At 37.4% G+C, this 12,017-nt stretch overlaps 1 protein-coding gene across 3 annotated transcripts; it reads right to left on the reverse strand.

The window, feature by feature from the left end:
- Nucleotides 1-281: 281 nt before the first annotated feature.
- LOC105040756 (probable CDP-diacylglycerol--inositol 3-phosphatidyltransferase 2) lies at nt 282-11,946 on the reverse strand. Of its 3 annotated transcripts, XM_019849028.3 has the most exons (12): nt 11,293-11,946; nt 10,989-11,100; nt 10,347-10,411; nt 9,735-9,819; nt 9,577-9,626; nt 8,071-8,110; nt 7,883-7,927; nt 7,734-7,799; nt 4,370-4,484; nt 4,226-4,282; nt 4,043-4,141; nt 282-549 (listed from the first exon to the last, which is right to left on the reverse strand). In XM_019849028.3, exons 4-12 carry the CDS (start codon nt 9,812-9,814, stop codon nt 496-498), a joined length of 606 nt encoding a protein of 201 aa, XP_019704587.1. In that variant the 5' UTR covers nt 9,815-9,819; nt 10,347-10,411; nt 10,989-11,100; nt 11,293-11,946; the 3' UTR covers nt 282-495. The 3 variants fall into 3 exon arrangements, with proteins under 3 accessions (XP_019704587.1, XP_010915734.1, XP_010915733.1); XM_010917432.4 differs by lacking the exon at nt 10,347-10,411; XM_010917431.4 differs by lacking the exon at nt 10,347-10,411 and having other exon boundaries at nt 11,217-11,946.
- Nucleotides 11,947-12,017: the final 71 nt, after the last annotated feature.

The following is a 12,017-nucleotide window of genomic DNA, read 5'->3' on the forward strand; positions in this document are numbered from 1 at the left end:
TGTTTGTAATCACATTTTGTTTCTTTAAATATAATTTTTAATAAATATTGAAATTAATGTTTAAATATAGTTTTTAATCTGCATTTTTCATATCGGTTGAGATATCAATATTTCTGTTCAAAAATATCAGCAGACATCTTGGAATATCTCAGTTTTTGTAATTTTTTTAACTTACCATATGGGTCTACATAAACTGCTTTATCAGTTCATCTGACCCATCGAGATAGATGATACGAGAGTCAAGTCCCTTGCATGCCACAGCTCAGAAGCAAGCCAATTCATTAGTTGTTGAAGTAGCTCTATAACAGAGAATAGATTAAGAACCAAACCTTCAAATTGTTTCCATTCAGTCCTTGGGACAGAAAATATACAGTTTTTAAACCATTAGGTAAAAGTTTCTTCAACATGAGAGTACAAGCATATGCAGCAATTCACCAAGGCATCAAAACTAAAACCATTGGATGGGTGACAATTAGTAGTCATGCAGGTTCACGGTCAATTGCTTCTTTTCATATCATAAAACACGCAGGAATCTGCAGCTGTCTTCATCTGAAAACAATAAAAAGCATATTTTTGATAACATATTGGAAGATTTAAACAAGCCCCAGAGGCAATTTTAGCAATATGATATAAAATCACTATATCAGATATCCCCAATATATTGCCTCAGAAAAGGAATAATCTTCAACGAACGCTAGTCAACAATAAACTGACAAACCAGTACGTAAGAAGTTGTTGGGAGTGTGATAGAGCAGAATAGATTGCCAAAGAAATAGCAAGAAAAAGGAATGCCCTTAAAAAAATTATTTTCCCGGCTAGAAATGGGAGAGCACAGACAGTACACAGGAGAAGGACGAAAAAGAAGCATAAATATGCGGCCAGGGAAAACAGCTGGCCGCAGTAATATAATGGGGCAATTAGAAGCTGCTGGTGAAAGTAACAAATAATGGATTTTCAAACTTCTGAAAAAAAAATAAGGCAACATGAAAGAGAATAGCTTGCAGTTATAGGCACAAAGACTTCGTCCTGAATCTTGATGTTACAAGTTGATGTTTTATGCTAAACTTATGGTGTCGAACTGATTGTGAAATAAAATGTCTATTACAGCTTAAAAAAATTTATGAACATTTAGGGCCACAATGAGCATGGTAAAAATGCTAGAGGTAGGTGCAGTTCATTTCACGCTATCTTGCCAGTCAAATATGGAGGCTAGTGTGATGGCTTTTCATACCCTCGAGAAACAAATGAAGCAACTTACATGTACGAAATGCTAGCAGCCATCCAGCATGACGGTTGTTGGTTAAGTAGAGAACTCTGATTACAGTAGATAATTTTTGATTCCACATGTCATTGTTCCGTAACAAGTTGAGATGAGTCTTTTGGGTGCCTCATACAGGAAAAAAATGTCAATGGCGCAAACACCCAACCTCTTCCCCCCCTCCCCCCCCACAAAAAAAAAAAACCGCTCTCCTCTTGTGTTGCTCTCTGCATTATTCGTCCAAGTTCTCAGTAAATTACAGCACAGGGTCAAGTAGATGGCATTCAACTCATTATGTCTAAGATTTAAAAAAAAAAAAAAAGCTGCATCATTTTTCAGGCAAAATATATTCACTATCAAGCTCATGCAGTTGCATTGCTTGTTTGGTTTTACCACCTCTGCAGCATGGGAGTTGCATATGCTAGGCCTCTTTATTGAGATAATTGTAGTGCTATTCACCCTAATAGCAAGACAATTTTTCACAAGCGGATTAATTATTGAGCTTATGGATATTAATTCTTTGTGCAAAACCTAGGCTCTGTTTGATTGCTGAGGAAGTGGGAAAATAGGTTGGTCTTTCTAGTTATATTGCTTGGTACAGGAAAGAGAATTCAAGAAGTGAGAAACAAAGAAAAGACAATGGATCAAAGCAAGGTATGCTGAACCGGTACCGCCGGTCGTATCGGCCGGCTGGCGGTATGGTTCGATACAGTTTCGTACCATACCGAACCGATGAAGGCAAGCGGACCTGAACCGGAAGAAAAAAAGAGAGAAAGAGAGAGAAATAGAGAAAGAGAAAGAGGAAAAAAGAAAAAGAGAGAGGAGAAGGAGCCGGCGGGGCCGCCGGACAGCCTCCGGCTGGCCGCCGTGGTCGTCGGAGGGCGCAGTCCACACGCGCGGCGCCGCGGCCATGAAACGCCCCTGTTTCGCAAATTTTTTTAAAAAACCTAGTTTTAAGTGAAGCCGGCAAATAGTTTGCCAGCTTCACGATTTTCGTTTTTTTTTTTTTAAATCTCTTAAGTTAGCAACTAGGTTGCCGACTTTATAAGTTTAAAACCAAAAAAAAAAAAAATCGAAACAGACGGTCGTCTGTTTCAAAAAAGAAGGGGGCGGAGCCACAGAGGGGCTCCGCCCACTCGACCGCCCTCAGACCGTCGGCGTCGGCTCGCCGGCCATTGGGGGCCTCGTGACGAAGGTGCCGTCCGTCCGGTAGATCCCTCGGCCCCCTCCGAGCGCTCTCTCTCTTTCTCGCTCTCTTGAAAGCCCTATCGGGCGATCGGAGCTTGGAAGCCCTCCGACGGCCGCAGCCGATCACCGCTGGCCTCCGACGGCTCCCGCCTCCCTCCCTCTCCTCCTCTCTCTCTCTTTCTCACTTTCTCTCTTTTTTCCTTCCGTACCGCCCGTGTATCGAATTTATCGATCGAATCATGCCGGTTCTCTGTTAGTCCGGTATGATACAAGGTGTACTAGCCGGTTCGGCATGGTATGAAAAATTTTGGATCAAAGAGTAATTCTTTGTGCACCTCGGGTGGTGCAGAAAATCCGACGTGGAGTGCACCACCTCGTCCTATTGATCTACGTAGTCACCATTTTCCAATGCGCATTTAATGCTTTGCAAGTCGGCTTTTGTATGACGAAAATATCCCTGCCTCGGATGTCATATTTTGACCTCAGATGTCATAATATCGTCTTGGATGTCATAATTTTTCTCCAAAGAACAGGAGTATTTTCGTCATTCAAATTTTTTATGACGAAAATACCTCTGCTTTTTGTAAAAAATTATGACATCCGAGGTCATATTTTGCCTCGTATGTCGTAATATCACCTCAGATGTCATAATATAAGGACATTTTTATCCAACCACTTTCCAACGCGCATTTAATGTCCGCAGGTCAGCTTTTCATTTGAAAATTTTGAATGACGAAAATTTTTTTGTGCTATGAAAAAATTATGACATCCGATGTGCATATTATGATATCCTGCAGGTCGGATGTCATAATTTCTTGCAAAAGGCAGGATATTTTCGTCATATAAATTTTTTAAACGAAAAAGTCGATTTGCAAGCATTAAATGCGCATTAGAAAGTGGGGACTATGTGGGCCAATCGGACGAGGTGGTGCATTCCACGTCGGATTTTCTTCACCGCCCGCGGTGCAGAAAGAATTTCTTATGGATCAAAACTTTCTCCAAAAAGCCTAATTTTCTTTTCATTCTCCAAATAGTAGCAATTTTGAGAAAATGACAAATAAGCAAGCAATCCAAAATAACATACCCAACTCCTGACTACTTTCTTTGCAACTTTATTAGTTCAACCAAACATGAGAATTTACAATTTTTCTCCTTTTTTCTTGCTCCTGTTTTACCCTTCTTCCATTTTCTTGGAAACCAAGCACAGCAAACTTATAGCCAACTACTCTATCATTTGACTGTTTCCAGTCTTTGAAGCAATACTGAGCATATAGCTGACATTTCAAGAAATGTGGCCACATTCTTCTGCATCATAAGCCAACTCCATAATTTATTTGTAATCAGTTTGAGGAGGCCCAGTTGTATAAGAAAAGATACACACATTGTATGTGAATGTACTTATGCATTTTTTTACATGTATTGCACTCATAAATACATGAGAGAGCAATAGTCCAGAAGCAGTAACATTTTAGCTGACACACACTTGACTACCAGAAATCAAGAATCCATTATTTAATGTAAACTAAAAACTTAATTTATGGCTCTAAATAGGCAAGAGATAAGAGCTTCTCAAGAAACAAATAAAGCAAGATATACCTGTATGATGTTAATCACTTGCTTAATTCCCCATCCAGTCAGAGTCAAAAATAATGACAGTGAAAGAAGTGAACTCTGTTTCATAGCATTCAAGCAAACCTGCCAAAAAGGAAGTCCAAGAATAAGTATGTCACAAAGAGCTTTTCAATTAACAAAAATGGCAGCATGACAGGAGATGCTTACATCAAGCACACTTTCAGATTGGTTACCAGCAAGAAGGAAGAGAATGATGTAAAGAACCTAAAGCATGGCAAAGCAAAACCACTATCAATATAGTGAATACGAAATTAAAAACGAAAAAGAAAAACATCTGGTGGGATTAACTACCTCAGATCCCAAACAACAAAAGGCCATGAATAATCGCTGCCCATAGTATGCCTTCAAAAGCCAATTACTCTCGTCCTTTACATCCTTGTGACTAGTCTTGCCTGATAAGAAAGAGCTATAGTTTCATAGCATCAGAATATTAGAACATAAAACCAATCACAAGACAGGTATTGTATGATAAATGCCAAAAAAATATTGACTTGAGTAAGTCAACTCAGAAACTTGGATGAATAGTGACAAGTTTTGGCTTGGTCATATTGATTAAGAGAGGAAGAAAATCAAAATAGCTGGTATCTAGCTCTTAAATAAATGACTAATGTATCACTACTGAAATAAAACTAACCCTTTGTTTGGTATGAATGATGGATTGAAGGAAGGATAAATGGAGAAAAGGATGAATGAAAATCCAACCATTCTCTCATATGTTTGGTGAAACATGCGAGGACGGGTGGAAATGATTCTCTCCTCTGTTTGGTATAAAAGAAATGAGAAGAAGGATGGATGATATTTATATAATATTTTACTAAACTACCCTTTGATAAAAATATCATTATTATCAATTTATAACATTTATTTATACTAAAGAAGTAAACAATGTATAAATTTATAATCTATAATTATATAAAAAATATATGAATATTTAATCTAATGCATGATTTTATAAATCAATTATTAATAAATTAATTATATGAATAACTAATTCATTTATAATTTAGTTTAAATAGTTCATTAATATTACACAAATAGTTAATTAAAAAATAGTAAATATAAATAGAAAAATGGAAGATAATCTAATTATTTAATTATAATTATGAAACTTATATACTAAAATTAAAATAATGACTAATAAAATTTAATAGTATATGATTAATGATATATATAAAAATATATATAAATAATATAAATGAAAAAAATGAAGTAGTATATTATTATCAAAAAAATAATGAGGGATAATTTTGTTAATGCCCAAGTCCATCTTTCAATGCTTCCTCCATCCTTCCTTCATCCTCTCAATTTGGAAGGATGCAAAATGGTGGACCAAAGTAGATGGACAATCTTTCCTTTTTCATCCATCCTTCCTGTAATTTTTTCAACCAAACGGTGGATGGAGGCCATCCATCCTTCCAATCGCATCCATCTATCCTCTTATGACCCAACCAAACATAGGATAAAGTCTCCTCCAGTTAAGGTTCACATTTCCACAAAGAACAAAAAAGAGGCGCAAACAAATTGCAAAAATCACATATAATCATTTTACATCTTAAAAGGATGCACTATAGCAACTTCAGGATAAAATTTTGATATAACATGTATTGGGATCACATTACACAGGTTTGTGAAGGAAAGGCCTGATGAAGGCCAGAATATAAGAGTGCATGTACTTTTGACATTACTCCTAATCACTTGGCAAAGAAGACATGATTTTGGTGAAACCCTAGGAACCAAGGGTTTTGAAGGTATACATATAGCAAATTGAGTTGTCATTGTGTGGATGCATGACAAGGTACACCAACTTCATCCCCCCAAATCCACCATTGTTTTTATCTTGTGTGGTAGATCAACACGGAGGCATGGACTCTCTTCGTATTATGATGCAAAAGTTTGCCAGGATGGCAATGTGTAGATTGTACCATATTTATAAAATTTAAATGTGTGCAAGTAGGAGTTGAATTAATGCTTATGTGTTCCTTTCTCTCAAAACATTGAGACAAATGTTGTCAGGCATTACTATTGGTTTTCATCTGAAAAGACCGCAACTAAAATTCTACAAAGTTGTGTTAACAAAATTAGTCTCTCTTTCATACAAATTCTCAGTTAATTATAAACAGAGAAGAAACACATTTAATATTTTGTAAGAACTACTCCCAATAGTCTAAAAGCACGCCAACATACAAACAACCTGGTCCTTCTCTCATCAATGTTTTAATCCTGCAAAACCTGACCAAACTGTTTTGGCAGCATGGGTTCATTGGTAGTACGTCAATCTACCAAAACAAAAAAAATTAGGGGTGTGATTGGAGTCTCATCTCAAGACCCATTCTTCTCTAGTTTGCATCTCACAGCTGTCCCTCTCTCCCGGTGTTCCAATCCCTCCTCATATGGCACTTCTAAGGTCAAGCACCGGATCAATGTCCTGTAACTCCCTAGCCTTCGTGTCAAACATTTGTTGTTGTTTGTCCCCTTCACTGCCTCCAATATGGAGCACCAAGTTATAATCCCGCCTTTGGCCACCTCTGATTCTGAGCCTCAGCCATCATCTCTCCTGTTGTCCGCCACCTTTGACAGTTAGCCCCAGCTGCCTTCCCTCCCCTCCTCCACTGCCTCTGGCAATGAGCCCCATGTCCCTACCTTTCCTCAGTCATTCTGATCACAATGCCCTATCCTCAAACATCCCACAACCAACACTCCCCACCACCAAGGCAAATGAGGCATCCACTATGTTTAGGGGATAATGATGGCACAGAGAAAAGAGAGGAAGATAGGCTGCAACAAGGTTAATTTTTAAGGGGTTGGGGACATAATGTGATTTTTTCCCCTTTTCCCCCTTTACCTCTGTTGCATAATATTAAATCAAGCAGTTTGACTGGTTTTGGCTTTTTCTAGGTTCTAGTATAACCCAAGCTGCACTTGCTTACAGGTGATGAGTTGTGATTTTTCCCTTTTCCCCATTTACCTCGTTGCATATTATTTAAATCAAGCGGTTTGAATGGTTTTGGCTTTTTCTAGGTTCCCGTATAACCCAACCTACACTTGCTTACAGGTGACGAGTTGCGCGAGTCTGCCTGGTCGATCTGCCTGCATTTTAAAACACTACTGATGAATATGATGTCAAGTTAGAATAGTCAAAGCATGCAACTGAGATATAATTTGCTTATGGGCTTATGGGACCAAGTGCAATGACAAATTAGTTTCTTCTTGGTGCCCCATAAACATACCAATTGTTAAGCACTTATGAATACTGTCAAATCATACCATAAAACTTGCAAGGTTGAAGGCATTACAGTTGTTCTAAATAATGTAGATTATTGCGAGTGAAAAAACATCATTACAGTTATTCCCTCTACCTACATTTAATTTTTATGCTGGGTTGGAAAAGAGTACTAAAATCATCTCTGAAGAGAGAAAATGAAATTATTATTGACCATAGAGCATTGTGTGGATAACAAGAAAATAAAAAGTAGCAGTCAGTTCCAGTGAACATCCCTTGACGTTCAAAAATCAGTAGATGTTCTTTTGGAGAGTTTTCATGCTCTCCAATAGATTTCACCATATGACAAGGCGCATGTGCAAGTTAATTTTTTCTTCAAGGATGTAAATGCATATAAAAGAAGCAATATCCAGTGCAGGCAGGAAATAGTAATACCTATACATTTGCAACCAGTGGCTTGCAATATCCAGTCCAAGCAATGACAAGAAAATCAAGCCTGGCCTGCAGAGATAATTGTAGCACTAAAATGAGTCATGCAGACAGGATTCCAAAACATATGTCATCAAACTACAAAATATGCATACCTGTATAACTGGGAGAGCAGTGCCAACAAACAAGCAGTGCTTACTCTGAAGAATGCAGGCATAAATCAGATAAGATGAACTGATGTGCATGCTGAAACAGATGATTCATATAGAGAACAATGCCTATAGTGTAGATTGGTTGCAGGGATTCAATAAAAGCATGCCTAACTTAGTTTCTCAGAGAGTACCTGTCTGTTATCATGTCCAAAACAGCTCCAAAGGTTGACACTGGATCATATGATCAGATACATTAATCAAATTTCTAACCTCAGCATTTTCCTTTTTAACAAGTTAGATTCAGCTATTTAAAGACCTGATATGGAAATGCATATAAAATTATAAATTGTTTAATCTGATATATAATTTAAAAATCATTGGCTTAATAGAATGGGATAACTTCAATTTATGAGCAAAAGATAAAATTAACTGCTTTTGCAAAATAGCAGGTGACATGAGAGAAAGTTAATTCTGCTTTAGCCCAAGGATCGAGTAAAAAGGAAAAGTTGTACCGAACCTCAAATTTCTAATGAGACACTAACATGCTTTAATTCAAGCTACAGAAGAGTGAGAGAAATTGATTGCATTTGCATAGAAAGTACAACAGATCTAAGTGAACTGAGATCTTCCTTTTAATATTCAACCAAAAATGAACTTAAACATGCGAATTAATTTTCTTGAAAGCTGGTTCTGATGGTACTAACTACTAAGGATTTAAATTAGCAGTAGATCACGTGTCTCTAAGACAAGAATTTTTGAGGATGAAGATTTTCCAAGAAAGATTGAATATTAAAGCAAGAATAAGAAGAAGATCGATTGAGAGCTCTGAACTACCATCTTAAAGAAACAATCAAGCACAGACAGTGTAAATTTATTTGAGACTTGTCAAAATGTCCCACTATCATTGCTTCACCAGACAATAGATGTATCACGTGATTCTAGGAGCATTTGGAAGTGGGCCCTCGATCGTATTATATATTTGTGTACATATCACTCTTAGCTCTCCATTATATTCACCGGCCTTCTTTAATATATTCAGTTGTGCACAAGTGAGAGCCGTCTTATCCGCATTATCTGGACCATTTTGATCACCTCAAAGATCATGTTCAGATACGTATCCCCATTAGATAGGCATCAGTCTCTTAGACACTTGAGAGGCTTCCAATTTGCAGCTTTTTGAGATCAGTGAAGACTTTACCCTTTCTAACAACAAGTTTGACTCAAGGTAGTTAGTAGGAAGGAGGCTTTTGATCTTTTTAAAGCTTGTTAAGGACTTAGGTAATCTTACAAACTGTTGTGTTTCTTGTATTGTTAAGCTAATGTCAGCATTTGGATAAGGAACATGTATACTGAAACACCTTAGCAAATAATGTCTTTTGACATATTCCATTACAACTATCTAAAATAAATGTAATATATAACGTTTAGTTAAAGCTTTCCCCCCTCTCCCCATAACTCCTGTTGATTTTGCAGATCTAGTCGCTTGTATATTATCCAAATCCAATGCCCATGCTAGTATCCATGCAACAATGATTATTATTATTTTGGCGATGTTATCTCATCATAAAAATCAAACTATGGTAAGAAAACAAAAAACTTAATATTTTGTTTTTATTTAAAGGCCAAAGCAAAGTCATTTACGGCAATGTAAGGCATTGAAAAACCTGCATGAAGGAGAGCAAGTAACCAAGCCTTACCTTGATCAAATTTTCGTGCAAACCAACCATCCAGTCCATCACAGAAAAAGCTGAAATTCTCAAATACTATCAATCCATTACCAAAAAAAAAAAAAATTAAGAGCAAGTAATAATATGGTTTACGAATATCCAAACTGAATTACCATTATAATAGTTACCTGAAGAAGTAAAGTATGGCAAAGAGTGTTTTGTTGGAAGAGCAAAAAGCAAATGCCACACAATTCATTAGGATTCTCATATAGCCTGCATAACATTTGAAACAATAAAAATTAAAATAAAAGACCCTATCAAACCAAAGTCACATGAATACTCGAAATGGCCATCAAGTGTCAAATTTTTGATGAATATTTTGGTAGCTTCCAAGAACATTTGATAGGAGGAAATTTCCTTACAACAAGTAATAAAATATCCATTGAAAATTGTAATATAAAAATTTCTTACATGTCAAGATCCACTATTTGAAACAAATGGGGAAAAAATATAAGATGACTAAATGTCATGACCAACAAATTCCTAGCTATAAGTAATTTATGTCATGCCCCACTTATTAGAGGAAACTAAGATTTGAAATCTGTAACAAGACACATGCCATTCTTTTTCTGTTTTTTTTTTACTCTGTGATCAGTGCAATTGTCATTCTTCACTTTGATAAACTTGTCAATGTTGCAGATATTTAGCAAATTCTACTGTCAACCCAACTAGTTAAACTCACCCGTTCACTAGGTTTATAATTAGCTAACATTAATCATCAAAAATATATGTGTGCATACCTTAGGACCATCTGACCTCTTCCTAAGCCAGATAGAGGAGCCCAAGGCAAGTTCTATCCTTGATTCTGAAAATTAAAATGAGAAGCCTCAACCATACATTCAAACAAGAAAATACTAATAACTCGAACCTTTCCATCATCTCTGCTTTTTCAATTTTATCAATTAGCAGTACTCTTACAATAAGAAGGTGCATCCATTCTCAGTAATATCCTGTGAATTGTTGTAACCAACAAACTAAAGCCCCTTAATTCGTATAACATTTATAGCCCTGTTTCTGTGCACCTGCAATTCTGTACTAATTAATAATAAGCTTCATATCCCCTGCATTGTTAGATGTGCCAATGACAAGCAAATTGCGACAAAGAATTTCTGAGTTAACCCTGGTTTGCATGATAATGTCAAGCTTAGTCTCTTTGCGATCTGCTCATACATCATAAAAAATCGAGGTTTTTTTTCTCTCTCTCTCTCTCTCTCTCTCTCTCTTTCCCATCTTTTCTCAAGGATTTAGAACAACCATAATGGAAGAACACTATAAAAGATGAAAAATCGGCTACAGGTCTAGGTAGATCCAGTTCAAAAAAAAAAAAGAAAAACGAAAAAAAATGAAATAGAAATTCACAAGCTTAACATCAGTAAACTAACCTATAATGTTCGGGACGTAGAGGTACACTGATACCACTTTCTGAGGCGACGTCTGAGCCATCGTAGCTTCTCCAGCAACACTAATTAAAACCGGTAATTCTCACTCCTCTTCCTGCACACACTCAATTATCATCGACAACGAGAAGAGATCTACGAACTTGTTCAGATAAGGATTTTCTTTTTTTCCCGAATCATATAACCAAACGTTTATACACTGTGAGCGCTTACTTTGGGTGATAGCTAGGATGAAGGAGAAGGGAGTGCAAAGGGGGAAGGATGAGATGTGATGGGCCGGCAGCCGTACCTTGGACTGAGGTCTCGCGCGCGGCCGCCGCCCTTGCTCGGAACAGTCGACGGAGAAGGGCAACGACGAGTTGGGCGGAGCGAGGGCCAAGGACAAAAGGCCACGAGAGAGAGATCGGATTGGAACTGTGGACGAGGCCAACAAAGCGAATAAATGAACCTGTTTTCCCGTTTACCCCCTAACATATAATAATAATAATAATAACTCCCATATTCAGCTGGATAAAATTTTCAATATTTATACAGGTACAGCTTGACGAATACATTCACGCTTTTGACCCGTGCCAGATCCACTTCTGTTATTTCTCTCTCTCATGTATTTAGGGAAAAAAAAAAAATCCCATGACTGTTCGCCTAAAGAAAGAAGGGTGGTGAATTGTCATGGTTGGATGCTGGGAGGTGCGAAGCCGTCGCTGTACTGAAACCTTGATTCATGGGAAGTAATACCATCGTACAAACATTTGGCGTGCACTATAAGTAACAAGCAATTTGAGCCCCCTGCGTGAGAAAAACATCACAGAGGCTGGAGGGATTGGATATAAAATCCAAAGAGGGCTCCATGGAGGAGTTCAGGGAGGCAGAATAAGGAGAGGATAGGAATTGAGAAGGGATTAGAATTCAGGCTGCGGGATACAACAGTAGCTATGGTGCTGAGGCCAGATACGGACACTGGGTGCATTAGAATGTAACGTCTATTTATGCAATGTCAGCACGCTCTGCTGCCTC

Source organism: Elaeis guineensis, chromosome 3 (assembly GCF_000442705.2).
Source record: "Elaeis guineensis isolate ETL-2024a chromosome 3, EG11, whole genome shotgun sequence".
In the NCBI taxonomy this organism is placed as follows: domain Eukaryota; kingdom Viridiplantae; phylum Streptophyta; class Magnoliopsida; order Arecales; family Arecaceae; genus Elaeis; species Elaeis guineensis.